Source organism: Vulpes lagopus, chromosome X, assembly GCF_018345385.1.
Source record: "Vulpes lagopus strain Blue_001 chromosome X, ASM1834538v1, whole genome shotgun sequence".
NCBI lineage: Eukaryota > Metazoa > Chordata > Mammalia > Carnivora > Canidae > Vulpes > Vulpes lagopus.
In genome coordinates this window covers 107,272,336-107,291,548 of record NC_054848.1, presented here as the reverse complement: position 1 = coordinate 107,291,548, position 19,213 = coordinate 107,272,336, and the positions used below count along the sequence as shown (strand labels likewise).

The window sequence follows — 19,213 nt, the reverse complement described above, 5'->3', positions numbered from 1 at the left end:
CCCTGCTATATAATGTTATTACTTTTCTGACTTTGTTAGTCAGCCTTCCAACAATATATCCCTTTAATTTCATCCAACAGAGAGAGACAGAAATATAAACAACCCCTACAGTGGGAAGCCCATTAAATAGTGTGTTTTGAAGCATTACTGTGTTTCATTTTTAAAAATTTTTTAATCTTTTATTCCAAAATGATCAGTCTTCACAGTTTTCACCTATGGTATATTTTCCATTCCATGTATATACATGTATATACACACTGAGGTATTATTTCAGACATCAATGGTCAAAAGCAGTATTTCACAAATTTACCTTTTTCTTGCTTCCAAAGTATGCACCCAAAAATGTTAATGGTACAGAAATTCCAAACCACATCGCAAGGATACCTATGAGAGTACTGAAGGAGATGGCGGCTGATGATCCTTCCACCCAAAGGATCAGGTTCATAATGAAGAGGTCGACAAAGACGATACTAGGGAGAAAAAAATGTCGTCAGGAAACAATACACCTTTAGGAAAATGCTATAATCATACTTGATGTGAATGTCAGAACATTTTTTGGTGGGAAGGATATAATAAATGACAAGGCTAAACCCTAGGAGAATATTAAATCTCACTGTGAAAACCCAGCCATTCAGCAGGGGCTTAAACCCAATACCATATAATAAGACAGCAGTGTATTATGAGACATAACCTCCACATCCTACTCATCTTTGCACCTCCAGAGTCTAGCAGAAAATAAATAAGGTGTGGAGTAATACACCATGGAAAAACTCAATGGGCAATATAGTGAACATGATTAAGAGCATGCATATACTAAAAACAGATTTTAGAATCCTAGACTGAAATGGGCTATGAGCCTCAAGCCCAACATGTGTTCACTTAAAATGAGAGCTTAAATGAGTCACTCAAACACAACATGTCAGCTAGCTGCTCAACCTACTGGATAAATCACCAGGCACACCCAGCTATTGTGCCCTGTTTTGTTCCAGGCAAGTTTGGTCAAAGCTACAGGTAAGTATGGGTATGGGTATGGATGTGAGTGTTTCTGAAAGCCTAAAAGATGAGGTTGAAAAAGTGGGCAGGGGCTAGATTGTGGGAGGCTTTGCACATCAGGGTAAGGAACGTTGACTTGATGCTGGCAGCATCAGGAAGCAGCTGAAGGGTTTTTACACTCAAAGCTCTGGGGTAAATAGTGCAGTCTTCCTGGCAGATGGATCTGCAGGATGGCCAAGGACAGACCTGAGGGAAGAAAAACTAGAGACAAGGAGACTAGATACATAGTGGTGAGCATCTGTATGATGTGGTGATGGTTAAAATGTAAATTATGTCTGTAAAAGATATGAAGCACTGAGAGTCCTTTGGTTAAAGATGGCAGATTGATACCACACATTCGGTTCTGCCCCCTCCTCAAAACTCTGATAAAAAAGTAAAGAAGCTTTAAAGGGGCATGAATAGGGGGATCCCTGGGTGGCCCAGAGGTTTGGTGCCTGCCTTCGGCCCAGGGCCTGATCCTGGAGTCCCAGGATCGAGTCCCACATCGGGCTCCCTGCATGGGGCCTGCTTCTCCCTCTACTTGTGTCTCTGCCTCTCTCTCTCTCTCTCTCTCTCTCTCTCTCTCTCTCTCTCTGTCTCTCATGAATAAATAAATAAAATCTTTAAAAAAATAAAGGGGCACGAATACATAAGGATGTCTGATACAGGAGAGAAGACATTAGCAACAAATTTTGGAAAGCAGACAGCAGATGGACAAGTAGTAACTGAGGTAGTAGAACTGGGAAACCTGTACCCCAAGTTGTCTGTAGGAAAAGCTGAGAGGCAACTCAAGTTATACTACAGAACTCCAGAAAAGGTTCAGGTGTTTGTAGAACCAGAAGCCCCTGTAAGCGGGAGGGGAGGAGTGGATAAAAGTAGGATTGGTTGAAAGTCAGCCTAAGGCACTCACAGACCTTCAGATTCTCTCCCGGCCCTGGAGAGCCAAAGAACTTCCTGGCCCCAGCAGAAGACTGAAGGTCTAGTCTCTTAGAGAAGGTCCTTAAAGCTCAGAAGAAAAACTTTAGAAAGAAAAATCTATGATTGACAACCTCAGAGAGATCAGAGGAGCCACTGCAACCATGAAGCAAGAGGACATTTTAAGGACTGGTGAGAAATACAAGAGCTCTTTGGAATTGGAAATATGACAGTGGGAATGAAAATTTCAGTAAAAGGATTGGAACATAAAGCTAATTATATATCTTAACAGTGTTAGGAGGAGGAGGATTAGGAGGAGGGCGGGGGAGAAGAGGAAATGAAAAAACCCTAAGCGCCCATCGAAAGATGAATGGATAGAGTAGTTGTAGTGTATATATATATATACAGGAATATTATTCAGCCTAAAAATGGAGGAAATCCTACCATTTGCAACAACATGGATGGACTTCGAAGGCATTATGCTAACGGAATTAGAGAAAGACAAAAACCATATGATCTCACTTATACATGGAATCTAAAACAAAAACAAAAGCAGTTTTCGGGATCCCTGGGTGGCGCGGCGGTTTGGCGCCTGCCTTTGGCCCAGGGCGCGATCCTGGAGACCCGGGATCGAATCCCACGTCGGGCTCCCGGTGCATGGAGCCTGCTTCTCCCTCTGCCTGTGTCTCTGCCTCTCTCTCTCTCTCTCTGTGACTATCATAAATAAATAAAAATTAAAAAAAAAATAAGTGCTGTTTTCTAAAAAACAAACAAACAAAAAAAACAAAAAAAACAAAAGCAAACCAAATTGGGGTGTCTGAATGGCTCAGTGAGATCCAGCTAAGGTCATGATGTCAGGGTCGTGAGATCCAGCCTGGTGTGGGCCCCTGCACTCAGCGGGAGGTCTGCTTGGGATTCTCTTCCTCTTTCTCTCCTTCTCCCTGTCCCCTGCTCACTCGCTCTCTCTCACCCTTTACTCTCTCTCAAGTAAATCTTTTTTTAAAGGTTTTATTTATTTATTCATAAGAGGCACACAGAGAGAGAGAGGCAGAGACACAGGCAGAGGGAGAAGCAGGCTCCATGCAGGGACCCCAACATGGGACTCGATCCTGGGTCTCCAGGATCACACCCCAGGCTGAAGGCGGCACTAAACTGCTGAGCCACCGGGGCTGCCCTCAAATAAATCTTTACAATAAAAGCAAAGCAAACTCATAAATAAAAAATATCGGACTTGTGGTTAACTTGGGCCAGGGTTGGGGGAGGAAGGTAGTCAAAAGTACAAATTTCCAGTGATAAGTACATACTAGGGACATAATGTACAACATGATACCTTCTGCTAACACTGCTCTGTGATAGATAGAGAAGCTGTTAAGAGTGTCAGTCCCAAGAGTTCTCATCACAAGGAGAGAACTGTTTTTCTTTTTCTTCTTTCTCTTCCTTTTTAGTGTATCTATATGATATGATGGATGTGAGCTGAACCTATTGTGGTCACCATTTCATAGTATATGTAAACTGAACCATCATGCTGTATGCCTTAAACTTATACAGTAATGGATGTCAATTATTTCTCAATAGAACTGGAGGAAAAAAAGAAAAAAATGAACAGGTAAAAAATAAAGAAAAATTAGATGAACAACCCAGGCACGTGAAAAATAGGAGTTACTTTAATACACAGGCTTCTTAATGTCTTTTAGGGATATTTAAGTAATTTGTTCAAGGTCAGACAGCTGAAAAGAAGCAGAGCTGAGATTCTAATTCAGGTGTGTGTGATTCTTTAAAGAGCAAGCTGTTTCCATTCCACTGTGCTATCCTAAAGCCTCCATGGTGGGAACCCACCCTGCCAGTCACATCTATCTTCTCTTCCCCCAGATATTCCATCAAAGACCAGAGAGCAGGAATGTGGCATCAGCCACATCATGATGCACCAGGTAAGGCACTGAGGTCTCCTGTTTAGGGAATCTCTGGTTAATTCTTTAGTTGGCAGTTCTCTCAAGGTCTATTCCAGTTCTAGGATTTAATGCTGCCTTCCTATTTGCTATTTTTCTCCAATTTCTCATTCAGGATCATTTTTTTGGATGTTCTGCATCTTTCATTATAAACCAACTTCAGCCATTTCTTCCTTCATTTTACTATATCTGCTTCACCCTCCCCCCTGGGCATATGATCTCTTCCGCCTACTAAACCTATGTCAGTAGGTACTTCTATTGTGCTTTTAAAGGCTCACACTTGCTCCTGTGGTTTGGAGCCTTTTCAAACAACAACAAATGCATCAACAGTAAACCTCCACCTTAGGTCTCATTAGTTTCTGGCATCTTAATAAGGGAGTCTGGTTTCCTATGATTTAACCATACTTCTTCAAATGTTTCTTAATACCTTTCTGCTCTAATGAATTTGTTCAGCCACAATATTCCTCTGCCAAATTTCCTAGCTTTTGAGAGGTTCATTTCAGCTGTTATCATCCCATGGCCAGAAAAATTACTTCTCACTTGACAAATCATAACCTCCCTTCTTATACATAAACTCAATTAACCCATCTCAACAATTTCCCTTTTGAAAGTACACTCTAGAATGTTAATATGTGTTTAACAATTCTGTGACTGCCCTTCAGTTTCAAGTTTTTATATTCTAAATGGTTCTTCCTTTGTTGATATCTAATTATTTCTAGACCTTTCCATGGAATCTTAAACAGCAAAACTAAAAGGAAACCGAAGAGGTCATCTGGGTTCATCTCCTACCTGAACCACTTATTCACACATTCATCAAACATTTATTGAGTACCTATGTGTTAGGCCCTGGCATTCAAAGATAAATGAAAACCTTTGCTCTGAAAAGCTCAGCCTAGTGGGGGACAGAGATAAACAAATAAATTACAATACAACATGGGAAATGCGATAGCAGATGATAAACATAAAACAGTAGGAACACAAAAGAGTGACCAAACATCCTTTATAGCTCACAAAACAATTTCACAATCCATTAGTTCACTTACTTCTCTGAACGACTCTGCAACACAGGCATGACAGACAAGGAAATGCACAATCATGAAGGTTATAGGACTTCCCCAAAGCCAGTTGCCTAAAATTGAGGGCCTAATAGTAAGTGCTGGAGTTCAGACTTGTTTCTTTCTAATTGTAAAATAGCATCAAAGTATGCTACCTCTTCCTTTTCCTACACACCACTTTTGGGGTTACATGAAAAAAAGTATATGGTTTAATAGTCTTCCTTTCTTCAATTTCTTTTAGGGAGCATATGTGTTCCTTAGCCTAAATGCTTCTACTTTTAAATCTAAAGAAATTTTGACACTGCACAGTTATGGCAGTGTATGAGCTACTTGCACATTTATATACTATGAGTCAATCTACCACATTCTAAGAAATAGAAATGTCAGTACCTTGTGATTCTCTCTCCCATCTACCTAAGAGAGCCCTTAAGCCACTTCAGGGAAATATGTCCTTTGTATCATGCCTGCCTTGCTTTAAAATAGCATTCAGTTCTACTAACAGAACTAGGAAATTGAATCTGTTCTGCATTTTTAAATTATTCACTTGATTCAGTCATACAGTAGATATTTACTGAGCACTTACTCCATATAAGGCACTTATCCTCTATATAAGGCACTTGGTTGCACACTGTGAAAGATATAGAAGAATAAGGCATAGTACTCACCCTCGTGAGTTTTAGAATGCACAATTAGATAAAGCATATCCCAAATAACTCCAATATAAGGAACACTGTGATAAGTGTTATAGTAATGATAATAGACATTGTACATTCCAGAACATGGAAGTGATGGCATTTGAGCTGGGACATAAAAAAGAAAAAAATTTGGCATTGGAGGATTGGAAAGAAGTGATTACAAAAAGATGGAACAGCATGAGCAAAGGCATGACAGCAGAAGTCAAGAGTAGCTAATAACCACAGCTACCATTTATACCTAGCACTAATGCTAGGCACCATTTCCAATCCATTACACACATTATCCTATTTAATCCTCACAACAACCTTGAAGTAGCTAATACCATGATTTGCATAGTACAGATGAGGAAAGCCAAGATGAGAGAGGTAAAATCACTTGCCCAACATCCCATAATCAGTAAATATTTTTGAAGCTCTTTTTTTGCCTTTAAAGGACAACTGCATAATGTAATCATTATAAATCTGTGTTGACAAGCATACAAAGTATTAAGATGTAAACTGTATGGCAATAACAGCAAAAAGAAGGGAGGAGGGAAAGGAGCTATATAGAAGCAAAGTTCTCATATAAATTTGAAAGTAAATTGGTATTAACCCAAACCAGATTGGTATAAATCGAGACATTAATTGTAATCTGTAAGGGAACCACTAAGAAAATAATTCAAAAAAATAGAAGAAATGTCATAGGAATAAAAATGGTGCAGTAGAAAATATCTATTGAACACAATAGAAGGCAAAGATCTCAAAGAGATCCCTGTACCCCTGTGTTCATTGCATTATTTTTCACGACATGCTCAAGACCTGGTAACTACAAGGAGGCAGAACTGGGAAATGAACTGCTGTGTGTGTCCAGAGTGCAGAGCATAGGTGCATGCAAGCACACGCGTGCACATGTATATGCGTGTGTGTATGTGTGTGTGATGCTAAAGCTTGTGCTAGTATCTTCTATCACTACCTCTCCACTTTTATAGTTATAAGTTGTTGTTACTGTTATTTATAATGAAATTATTTAAAAATAGGTGGGATGAGCACTGGGTGTTATATGTTGGCAAATCGAACTCCAATAAAAAAATATACAAAAAAAGAAAAATTTAAAAATTAAAAATTAAAAAAATAAAAATATGTGGGGTGCTTGGGTGGCAAGTCAGTTAAGCATCTGACTCTTGATATCAACTCAAGTCTTGATCTTAGGGTGTGGAGACTACTTAAAATAATAATAATAATAATAATAGTGATAAAAATAAAAAGTTAACATGTGTGGTATATGATGCAAAAGCTTAAAAAAAGAATGACAAGTCTAATATAAATAGTCTCCTTCACACTACTGTCCCCCAGACACCCAAAAACCCACCCAGGACACAACGACCATTACCAGTTGCTTTTCAAATTGAAAATTGTTTTTACTTTTACAAAGCTGTGGCTTGACACTGCATCATTTCACAATCCATGTAAACCTGAGCTGTGTTATTATGGATTTCTCAAATTTTTAAATTTTTCTGTGTAAAACATTCTTCAGAATTGATCCCATAGAAAACATGATGAAAGCAGCTATTGGTGCATTGCAAATGCTAATGCCTTTCAGACATTAATTATTTAATTTGGCTAATCAAGCTTAGTGATATGGCATATTCTAATTCTTTTACATCTATTTCAATGATGTGACTTCTTTTTACAATAAGATGGAACATCTGTGTGATGAAAAATGGTCATTATTCATCTTAAGCCATGAAGGCAGAGTTTCAGGGGCAATTTGTGTTTCTTTCCTCTATAGTGCCTAGCATAATGCCTTAAATTTAGTAAAAACAAAACAAAACAAAAACACAATAAGTATGTTGAATGAGTAACAAAATAATACAGAGAATAGTGAATGGCTTATTGATTGGCTCTTGATTTAATATCCCTTGTATTACAATCCAGTATAATGACTTTTGCACAATGGCACTTTGTGCCAAATTTACTCAGTTTTGGATTCATCTGAGTCTTGAACTTGAAGCAACAAATATCCGAAGTATTGTCAAGGACATCACTTTCTTACATAAATGTAATAAAGCATTCACCTCAGAAAAGACCACCTATAAAAAAGAATAGAAATTTGGCAGTTCCCTTGAAAAGAGTTATAGGGAAAGCAGATGGCTCTATTCAAGGTGGGGAACAGGGAGTATATTGTCCTTAGTTTAAATATGTAAAAAATTCTGAGGTTTCTCTATTTAATGTGCAAACTTGTAATGTTCAATCCTTTCAATGATCATATCTTTTTCCCTGGAGTTTTGAGGGAACCCAGCCACGTGGAGATGAATGATTATGGATCTACAGAACCCATCACTGCATTGCATGATTTATTGCATGATACTCAGTCACAGAACATTATTATTATTTTTTTTTACAGAACATTATTAAAGCATTTTCTTTCACTTTGTCACTGATCAGAATATAATATAACTGAATTTACTATGTCTAACTTTCATTATAGGACCTCTTCCAGTTATTGTGACATACTCCTAGCATCACGGACATGGGAATTTCATAACAAATAGGAATTTAAGTACCATGTGACAAATAAGATATAATCCACTAATTTTTCCTTAAAAAAAAAAAACAACCTGTCCTTCATAACATATCAAGGAAAGAATATTGGAAATGAAACATGCTAAGGGCTACATTATGTCCCCCCCCACCCCACCCAGTTCATATGTTGCAGCCCCAATTCACAATGTAATGGGATTTGGAGGCAAGCCTTTGGGAGGTGATTAAGCTTAGATGAGTCACGAGAGTAGGGCCTTCATGATGAGATCGATGCCTTTATGAGAAGAAACATGAGAGTTCACCGTCTCTTCCTGCCATGTGGGGAAACAGTAAGGCAGTCATCATCGGCAAGCCAGGAAGAGAACTCTCACCAGGACCAGACCCTGTTGGTGCCCTGATCTCCTACATCCCTGCCTCCAGAACTGTGAGCAACCAAATTTCTGTTTCTTGAACCCCACCCCAACTCCAGTCCATGGTATTTTGTTATGGTAGCCCAGGCTGACTAAGGAGATGAAACTCCCAAACTGAGTCGGCATTTCATCAGTGAGGTTCTGTGGGAGGGGATGCAGAGGGGACATTCATTTATCTATAGCCTGGGGTCTGTCATTGACTTCCCATGTGACCTCGGACACTTGCTCCCTGATGTGACCACTGGTCCCACATCTCTATAATCAGGGGCCAGACTGAGCTACTGGCAGCACCACCCACTCACAATTGGACAGTGACTCTACCTGGGAACTGCAGTCACTGACGACACTGCAGGAACTAGGGGAACGGGAAGAAATGATCACAGAAGCCAGTGACAAGGGGGAATAACAAGGGAGTGCAGAAATTGCCATTCTGGGCAGCCTGGGTGGCTCAGCGGTTTAGCACCGCCTTCAGCCCAGGGTGTGATCCTGGAGACCCAGGATCGAGTCCCACATCAGGCTCCCTGCATGAGATGGAGCCTGCTTCTTCTTCTGCCTGTGTCTGTGCCTCTGTGTGTGTGTGTGTGTGTGTGTCTCATGAATAAATAAAATCTTTAAAAAAATAAATTGCCATCCTAACATAATTTATAATGTGAGCTGTATAACTAAGATGTGCATTTATGAAATCTGCTTCCAAACCAAAGATCAAAATTAAATACAGCAGCACCATGGCCATCTCCTTGTACCGGAGGCTATAATGTACAAATAAATGAAAGGAATGCAGATACCACAAAGGGAGAGAATGCTGGCACTACAGAAAACACAGTGGTTACCCATCTCCTTTCTACTCGTCATTATCATATACAGTGATTTTTCCAAGATGGAGTCTAAGAGTCTAATTGTGTAGAGAAAAAAGAAGAAGCAATACTAACCCAGGACACAATAGTGCTGTCAACAAAAAGTTTGTCTTCCAGTTAACACCTTTAAGGGCTGGGGAAGTAAAAGACAGAAATAGTTATTATAGCAACATATGCAGCTCACTGTACAACTACTTTATACCTAGAGCACAATGATATTTTGAGAGGCTGGCTAAAATGCCCCATGCATGGTGGGGCTCGGTGGTTGAGCATCTGCCTTCCACTCAGGGCATGATCCCAGGGTCCTGAGATCGAGTTCCCAATTGGGCTCCCTGCGGGGAGCCTGCTTCTTCCTTTGCCTGTGTCTCTGCCTCTCTCACTATGTCTCTCATGAAGAAATAAATAAAATCTTTAAAAATAAACTAAAATGCTCCATGCAATTTTTAAATGTTTTCTTTTACGGCCTCTTAATTTCTACATTTAACACACCAACTAACTGGAATGATAACAGTTGCAGTGCTTACTCTTATACATTCTAGCAGACACATATCCAGCAGGAGTTCCCAGGAGGATCCATAACACAACAGCACAGGTCATTAGGGCACCCCGATTGGCGGGGGAAAGAAAGCCGAGGCAGGCCAGAACTAAAGGTACAGAAAAGAAATATCAAAGCAGTGACAATAACAGCCTCAGAAGCACACAAGACCTCATAATAAATTAAAGGTCCACTTCATTAAGACACATTATGTGTAACAGCACACAAGGAAATTCTGTGGTATGAGTATTTCAGTGACACTGTGAATGAATGTTATCTACTTAGCTAACAACAATTTTTTCTTAACCAAAAAGGTGTGATTTTCAATAGCAGGCAAATAAATGAAGTCTGTTCCCAAGACTTTGGGTCCAGTCTTTAATCTCGCTGTTTAAATACAAATTAAACAAACTCACTCACTCTTCTCTACTCCACTATCACTCCCTAAACGGCAAACCATATTTCACACCAAAATTTCCTTCCACTTCCTCTTATTCGAGGTGAGGAATTAAAAAAAAAAAAAAAAAGAATCAAAGCAAGACTCCACCTTAGGAAAATGTAACCTCAAGAGCTAAATTTTGAAATTATCACTGACATGTGAAACACCTAATAAGCCATATTTTTTACAGCAGCTTTGTTTATGAAAATCACCACTCTGGCTATCAAAAACTGACAAGCTCCATTTTTACCTTATAAATGAAGGCAGCCAGGGTTCATCAGCTGTTCTAAGACTACTAAAGAGGCCATTCTGTGTAGACATTTAAAGATCAGCACCTAGGCTTACCATATTTCAAAATGCTAGTCGTTAATTATGAATTCCCTTAGTCCACATAAAAAATATGCTTCTACCCTCATGCTGATTTTCAAGAAAGCATCTTTTTTACAAAGCAAGGTATATGTGTATTGGACATTACAATAAATTATTCAGAACTGAAGAAGCCCTGAAAGGTCCTTGACATAGGAATACATTCAGACTTGTATCCTTAATTTGAGAAAATGAAAATATAAGTACTATAAAACCCACATTTTCTTAAACTTTAGGTATTTTCAAAGTCATTTTGTGCACATGGATCAAAATTGAACATATGCCAGCAGTTGACTAAGAATGTTTAATACCTATTGATCTTAGCCTACTCACATAAGGTAACAAATGTCATGATCAAAATTTGTGTTCCTTGGCCCAGGAAAACCGACAGCAACATTCTTCTCTTTGGAGGTCTGAATACATCTCCATGAACCAGCTTCCAACCAAAGTCCTCCTGGATGTCTTCCTGCATATGAGAAAGTCTTTGGTAAACACACACTATTTACAGAAAGTTACCGAAACTCTGAAAGTTAGATGAAAATTAATTTTCCTCTAAAGACAGACTAACTGGAAACCAATAGCTCACTTTGGATACTCTGGAAGGTAAGTGATCCTGCCATAGATAAATTGCTCCCTAGCTCTATGGTTTGCACTAGGGGGAATGTGTTCATCATATAGGGCACATACCTGGCTTAATTTCATGAAGAAAGCAAAATGATTTAACATACAGAAGGAATTCAACCAATTTTACAGAGATCTAAAATTCACCAATACGCAAATGATTATAAGTCAAAACAGTATAAATGAGATAAAATAAATTTCACCTAAAGGACAGTATTTTGCAATGTTTAGTACATTTATCTCATGCTCCAAATTAATGAAAACCTTAAATAATAATATTTTGGAAGTTCAGAAACACATAAAAAGGAATAGAACCAGAGTTGATAACAAATACTTCTCTAGGGTGGTTCAGTCAGTTAAGCAACTGCCTTTGGCTCAGGTAATGATCCCGGGGTCCTGGGATCAAGCCCTGTATCCAGCTCCCTGCTCAGTGGGGAGTCTTTTTCCCCCTCTCTCCCTCTGCCCCTCCCCTTGTTCATGCTCTCTCTCTCTCTCTCTCAAATAAATAAAATTAAATAAAAACAAAACAAATACTTCTCTAATAACCTTACTTGTACTTTTTAAGGATCTATACAACTCCATAATTTCTGATTTGGTATAATAGGCAAAATGACTAGACATTGAAAATGTGCTGTATTCAAGATGTTACTCTAAGTAAAAATATAATATTAGCAGCCCGGATTGCTCAGCAGTTTAGTGCCGCCTTCACCCCAGGGCCTGATCCTGGAGACCCGGGATGGAGTCCCACGTCGGGCTCCCCGCATGGAGCCTGCTTCTCCCTCTGCCTGTGTCTCTGCCTCTCTCTCTCTCTGTCTCTCATGAATAAATAAATAAAATCTTTTATATATATATTATATTGACAACTGGGCAGAGTAGGCATTTAAATATGTGCTGAATCAAATATGTGCATTTTTACTTACAGGATTTATCTGATTGTATCTGATAATGTCTCTGTGGAGAGTCCTTAATAGAATCATAGCCACCATCCCAGATAAGAAGAGAACAATAACAAAGGAATTCATAATACTGGAAAATTTAAGGAAGAAAAAGAGAGACAGAAGTTAAATCTCAAGTTCCTTTCCTGAACAGGACAAAGAAAATGTGTGTACATATAAAAGAAAGACATTCAAATTATCATTATCTCGATCAGTTTTCCAAGGTTAAACTTAAAATCAAGTGCTGAATATATCAATATATTAAATGAACTTAAAGCTCTACCACAAAAGTGTATTACAAATAAAGCAGTAGAAGCAACACTATTATTCTTAAGGGGATTTTAGAATTATTTTTAAGAGTACATTCGCAAAAAGAAGTAAGAAGTGTATAAGATCAATAACAGAAACTCAGTTCCAGAGTATGGAACTGAGAATGAAAATTCAGGAATCAAGGTTGAAATAATGGCTGACTAACTTCTTAGCTGACAGACCAAGGTTGCACTCTCTTTATCATTCTATGAGCTTAGGGTAATGATCCCATGGTCAACTTACGTACCAGCTCTTACTATTTCTAAAACTAAAATTTAGGGGCACTTGGATGGCTCAGTCAGTTAGGTGTCTGCCTTCAGCTTGGGTCATGATTCTGGGGTCCTGGGATCGAGCCCCACATCTGTCTCCCTACTCAGCCAGGAGTCTGCTTCCTCCCTCTCCCTCTGCCCCTCCCCCAACTCGAGCATGCTCAGTGTCTATCAAATAAATAAGTAAAACCTTTAAAAATAAATAAACAAACAAATAATAAATAAAACTAAAACTTAAAAATTATCCCCAAATCAAAACCAGTGCCTCTGCCATCCCACCACCCAGCCAAACCCAGACACATCAACAAAGTTTCACCAGAATCTCTGAAAAGACCAGCATTGTTTTTAGAAAGGTGCCAATAAGATGATTGAGGTTTACAATGGCCAAGGTAGAGATGGTGGTGGGGAAGACCAAAATAGGTGAAGCAGGTACACTTCCAGTTATAAAATAAACAGGTCGCTGGTGGTTACCATAGGGGAAGGGGGCTAGAGGGATGGGCAAAATGGGTGAAGGAGAGCGGGAGGTGCAGGTTCCCAGTTAATGGCATGAATAAGTCATGGGGTTGAAAGGTACGGCATAGGGAATATAGTCAATGGTGCTGTAATAGGGCTCTATGGAGTCAGATGGCAGCTACACTTGAACAAAGCACAGCATAACCTATAGATTTGTCCAATCACCATGTCATACACCTGAAACTGGTGTAACATTGTGTGTCAACTATACTTTTTGATATAAATAAATAAGTAAATAAGCAATCCCTGGGGATGAAAGGTACAGTACAGGGAATATAGTCAATAATATTGTAATAACTGCGTATGGTGACAGATGGCAACTACACCCATCACGGTAAGCATTTTGTAAAGTATAGGACTGTCAAATCAATATGTGGTACATCCAAAACTAATAATATTGTACGTCAACTGAACTTCAATTAAAATTTTCTAAAAATATGATTGATGTCTAAAATGTCTGTTAAATGTAAGTAAATTAGCTCATGACAGAAACTAAAGTATGTTCTTCATTACACTATAAATATCAATAGTACTAGACATTAGTCCCCACAATGTATCTGGAGGCCCTCTGCTTTCACAGTCCCTTTGGAGAAACCATTTACATAAATTTTATCTGAAGAGACTTCTGGGGGTGTAACAAAATGGGACCTGGACAGTTGCCCAAACAAAAGACGTTGTGGAAAAGCTACAATATGACCATAATAATGAAGATGAGAAGGAGGAGGGAGAGCAGGAAGAAAAGAAGGAACAAATCTAGAAAAATAGGAGTGTGAGATGCTGTTCTCACTTTTTTGAAAGATTTCTTTGTTTAGAGAGAGAGAGTGCAGGTGAGGGTAGGGGAGAGGCAGAGGGAAAGGGAGAGAGAATCTCAAGCAGACTCCCCGCTGAGCATGAAGTCCAATATGGGGCTCAATCCTTCGACCCTGAGATTATGACCTGAGCTGAAATCAAGAATCTGTGGCTTAACCAACTGTACTACTCAGGCACCCCGCTATTCTCACTTTAAAGGCAATGGCAATAGAAAAAAAAACCATCTTGAAAGCCCATACTCAGAATCACACCTTTCCTCACTTACAGTTTTACTTTTCTAGTCATCTTCCATCCCACATCGAGCACCCTGACCTCAGCCCTTTGCTCAGCCCTTTGCCACAGTCATGCCCAATCACCACCTTCTCAGCTGGTCCATCCCTCCGTCTCAGGCTGAAAAGTCTCACTCTGGTTTGGACCAGATTCCTGAGGAATCCAACACTTTCACTCTGAATCCACCAGAGAGCGTAGTGAGCTTCGTGGGAGCAGAAGCCTGCAGGCCTTTCTCACTGTCCCAGGGCCCGGCAGAGCGCCCGGCCCCCTAACAGACCCTGGGCAAGAAGGCCAGCCGAATGAGCCCCCTTTCACTCGCACACCTTATCTCCACACAGTCCTCTCTGTCGTCTGACCTGCTGGCAGAATGTCCCCTTGACGAGTTTTGGTTTCTCATCTGTAATCCCTTGCCCTTTCTCCTGGCTGTCTTCTCCAACTCTGAGGCATCCCAACCTGCATGTACCCCAGCTGCTCACTGCTTTGCCCCCTCTCGGTTTCACTCAGACTTTTTGAACCCGGGATCAAGTCCCGCATCAGACTCCTGGCATGTCTCTCATGAATAAATAAATAAAATCTTTTATTAAAAAAAAAACTAAATAAAGATATATATGTACAGGGGTGCCTAATGGCTCAGTCAGCTAAGCATCTGACTCTTGATTTCTGCCCAGGTTATGATCTCAAGGTCCTGGAAATGAGCCCTGCATCAGGCTCCACACTGACCAGGGAGTCTGCTTGACATTCCCTCTCCTTCCCCTCCCCCTGCTCACTCTCACTCTAAAATAAATAAAATATTTTATTTATTTATTTATTTATTTATTTATTTATTTATTTATTTATTTATATTTTTTTATTTTATATAATCTGTATTATATATACAGATATATATATATATTTATATATCCCCCCACTCAAGCTACATATTCTTCATTTCATAAAGTATGTTACCTAGGGGTGCCTGGCTGGCTCAGTCAGGGGAGCACATGACTTGATCTCAGGGTCATGAGTTCAAGCTCCATGTTAGGGGTAGAGATTACTGAAAATAAATAAATAAACTTAAAAATAAAAGATCTAACTAAAATACTCACCTAAACCACTGAATGTTAGTATGAGGCATGGACTCCAAAATATAATCCCATCTAGATGCCCACCTGATGTTTTTGTTTTCCTAAAAAGACAAAAATATACAATTATATGACCAAACTTTCACTGACTTCTTGCTGGTTATAATCCTAAAACAGACAGAAAGTTATTCTGCATGTACTTTCTCCAGTTGTTTAACTGCTCACTTCATGGAATAATGAGATAAACCCTGGCATTTTATCTTCTTTTTATTAGCTGGTATTCTTCATTGCAGAAAGGGACTAGGAAGAAACAAATTTTAGCTTGCTGCTGTTCACCAGAAGTAGCATCTTTAAAAAAAAAAAAAACAGACTATTTATGGGCACTTGGAGGACTCAGTCCGTTAAGCTTCTGCCTCCGACTCAGGTTGTGATCTTAGGATCCTGGGATCGAACCCACATCAAGTCCCACATCGAGCTCTCTGCTCAGTGGGGAGCCTCCTTCTCCCCCTGCTACTCCCCCTGCTCGTACTCTCCCTCTCAGATAAATGAAAATTTTAAAAATAAAACAGAGCATCTATTTAAAGTAATCTCTACACCCAATGTGGGTCTTGAACTCACAACCCTGAGATTGAATCCCGTGCTCTTCTGCCTGAGCCAGCCAGGCAACTCTACATTTTTATGTTAAGTGTTTTGAGATGTAGTAGCAATAAGTTTATAAAAGATGCTTTGTTTTCAACTTTTGTAATTTTCAATACTGAATAAACCACAAAAAAATACAATTAAACAATCAGGCTGTTTTTCCTGATGTGCGATCAAATTCAAACTGTCAGTAGCTTTTTTAAAAAGATTTTACTTATTTATTCATGAGAGACACAGAGAGGGAGAGAGAGAGAGATAGAGAGAGAGAGAGAGAGGCAGAGACACAGACAGAGGGAGGAGCAGGCTCCATGCAGGGAGCCCGATGCCGGACTAGATCCCAGGACTCCAGGATCACGCCCGGGGCTGAAGGCAGGTCCTCAACCGCTGAGCCACCCAGGCATCCCATATCAGTAGCATTCTTATAAAATATCCCCAGTAGATGAAAATCTTAACTGGTAATCCCCAGTAAATACTTACACCATTAATACAGAGTAATCACCCCTCAAATCAATAACATGCTCTTAGCAAAAGGAAAATGCTGGTACAAATAGACCAAGTAGTATTTGAAATGACTTATTATTTGAAATTGGGTGTTTTTTAGGTGTTTTTTCTGAAGTTTAGAATTGGAGGATGGAGAAACTCAATGTGCACTGCTTTTCTTTCTTTCTTTCTTTCTTTTTTTTTTTTTTTTAATAAGTAAGCTTCATGCCCAGCATGGGTCTTGAACTCAAAACCCTGAGATCAAGAGCTGCATCCAGCCAGGTGTCCTTAATGTGTACAACTTTTTTAAAAAACGACCCTAAGGGGCACCTGGCTGGCTCAGTCAGTAGAGCATGCATGCAACTCTTGATTTCAGGGTTGTGAGTTTGAGCCACACGTTGGGTGTGGAGCCTACTTAAAAATATAAAAATTTAGGGATCCCCGGGTGGCTTAGCAGTTTAGTATTTGCCTTCAGCCCAGGGCCTGATCCTGGAGTCCAAGGATCGAGTCCCACATCGGGCTCCCTGCATGGAGCCTGCTTCTCCCTCCGCCTGTGTCTCTCTGCCTCTCTCTCTCTCCGTATCTCTCATGAATAAATAAAATCTTAAAATTTAAAAATATATATAAATTTATAATAATCTAAATGATGGATTTTCATTGGGTTTTAATTCAACAGTGGATTTTAGTTAAAACCTAATGACCAGGTGATCACAGTTAACATTACCAGTGACGGGGTAGGTTGACATCAAGTGCCTTCTAATGTACAGTATCACTTCTGCAGTATAATCTCTGCCTAGAATGTATGGCCTGAGCCTGGTCATAAAGAACCATCAGACAGACCCAGATTAATGGTCATCCTGCAGATTGTAAAGTTTTTATAAAAATTTCAAGGATGTGAAAGACAGAGAAAGATGGAAGAACTGGTCTGGATTGGAGATCAGAACTAAACAACACATAATCCTGGATGGGATCTCAAACCACAAAGGGAAAAAGTGACATTGTTGGCCAGCCAGTGACATTTGAATGGATGGATGTGGACCGGATGGTAATGTGATACCAATGCATGATTTGGAGAGTTATGTGCTAGTTATATGCTATGCTAATAGGAAAGTGATCTTTTTATTTTTTTATTTTTTAAGACTTTATTTATTCATGAGAGACACAGAGAGAGAGAGGCAGAGACACAGGCAGAGGGAGAAGCAGGCTCCACGCAGGGAGCCTGATCTCGGGTCTCCAGGATCACGCCCTGGGCTGAAGGCGGCGCTAAACCCCTGAGCCACCCGGGCTGCCCGGAAAGTGATCTTTTTAGGGGAAAGACTGGAGTGCTTAGGAATGATAGAACACCTACCTCTCTAAAGATTCAGAAAAAGGCTAATATTAATGTACACACAGAGAAGGGTGAACAAAGCAGCAAATGAGTTAAACGGTAACAATTGGGGCATCTGATTCAAAGGGACTATGGGGGTTCTTTGTATTGTTCTGGCGATCTTTCTGTAGTCTGAAATTGTTTCAAAATAAATTATTATGTAAAGCCTATCAGGAAATCAGAATTTATAGACAAATCAAGGGATAAATACTCATTGCATAAAAGAATGTATCCTAACCATTCTAATATCGTTTCTATAGTAAAATGTGACTTGATTTGTATGAATCTGAATTACAGGCATCTTCTTCACCAGCCTATCTATTGCCTTAAGCAAGATAACTCATATCAAGCCTTTCAGAAAGGAGAGATGCTTTCAAATAAGCAACATGAAGTTTGGATTTTAAATAACAAAAAAAGCCTAGAGAAATCTGCAGTGGTGAAACCTAACAGTTCTGCACCAAACATTGCCATCTGCTGGAAATAACAGGCCATAACACATATTACTCTTCCCTAAGAAAATAAACTACTGAAAGATCCTAAGGCACCTTTGAGAACAAACTGATCAATGCAGACAGATAACTAAGTGGTGGAACCTACTTCCTTAACCCACCAAAAACTCCTGAGTTATTCTGCTTCTTTACACACCAGAGTTTCAAAATCGTTTATAAGACATAACAATTCTCATAAAATCCCATGAGGTAAACAAGTCTTCGGTGTTGTTTATATTACAGGCACAAGCAGCAGAGGTAGAAACAAAGACAGGACTCGAGTCCTGACACAATATTTCACCATGGATCTTACTCAACAAACATGCAAGGCCTCCAAGAATCCAATGGGCAGTCAGCTAGGGCTTCTTCTAGTCCAGATGTTTTCAACAGGGGGAGCAGCACCCCCTAGAGGGCATAATGAAAATGTGCAGGGATGCTTCTGGAATTATGCAGCATACAATGCCAGACTTCCTGCAGTGCCCTCAGAGACCAGCCCCACAAAGAATTAAGAAAAACGTCCAAAATGCACCATCCAATGTAGTGTGAGTGAAAAACTGCTGCTGATTATTATCCGTGCCTGGATTCTAATTCCATTGCACAGATAAAGTATTCTTTACACGTTTTTAATATACATTGACTTTTTCGTGGAATGCAACTACCATGTAAATTGAGGGGAAAGGGTGCTATG

General features: G+C 39.6%; 1 protein-coding gene across 1 annotated transcript in view; it reads right to left on the bottom strand.

The window, feature by feature from the left end:
• Positions 1 to 19,213, bottom strand: part of LOC121483554 (transmembrane 9 superfamily member 2-like) — an 84,914-nt gene that overhangs the window by 18,690 nt on the left and 47,011 nt on the right. Inside the window, exons 8-13 of the mRNA XM_041742207.1 lie at positions 15,577 to 15,656; positions 12,306 to 12,411; positions 11,098 to 11,230; positions 9,952 to 10,071; positions 9,503 to 9,560; positions 311 to 470 (exon numbers count right to left, since the gene is read on the bottom strand). Of these exons, the coding sequence (XP_041598141.1) occupies positions 311 to 470; positions 9,503 to 9,560; positions 9,952 to 10,071; positions 11,098 to 11,230; positions 12,306 to 12,411; positions 15,577 to 15,656 (657 nt within the window). The remainder of the gene's footprint in view (positions 1 to 310; positions 471 to 9,502; positions 9,561 to 9,951; positions 10,072 to 11,097; positions 11,231 to 12,305; positions 12,412 to 15,576; positions 15,657 to 19,213) is intronic.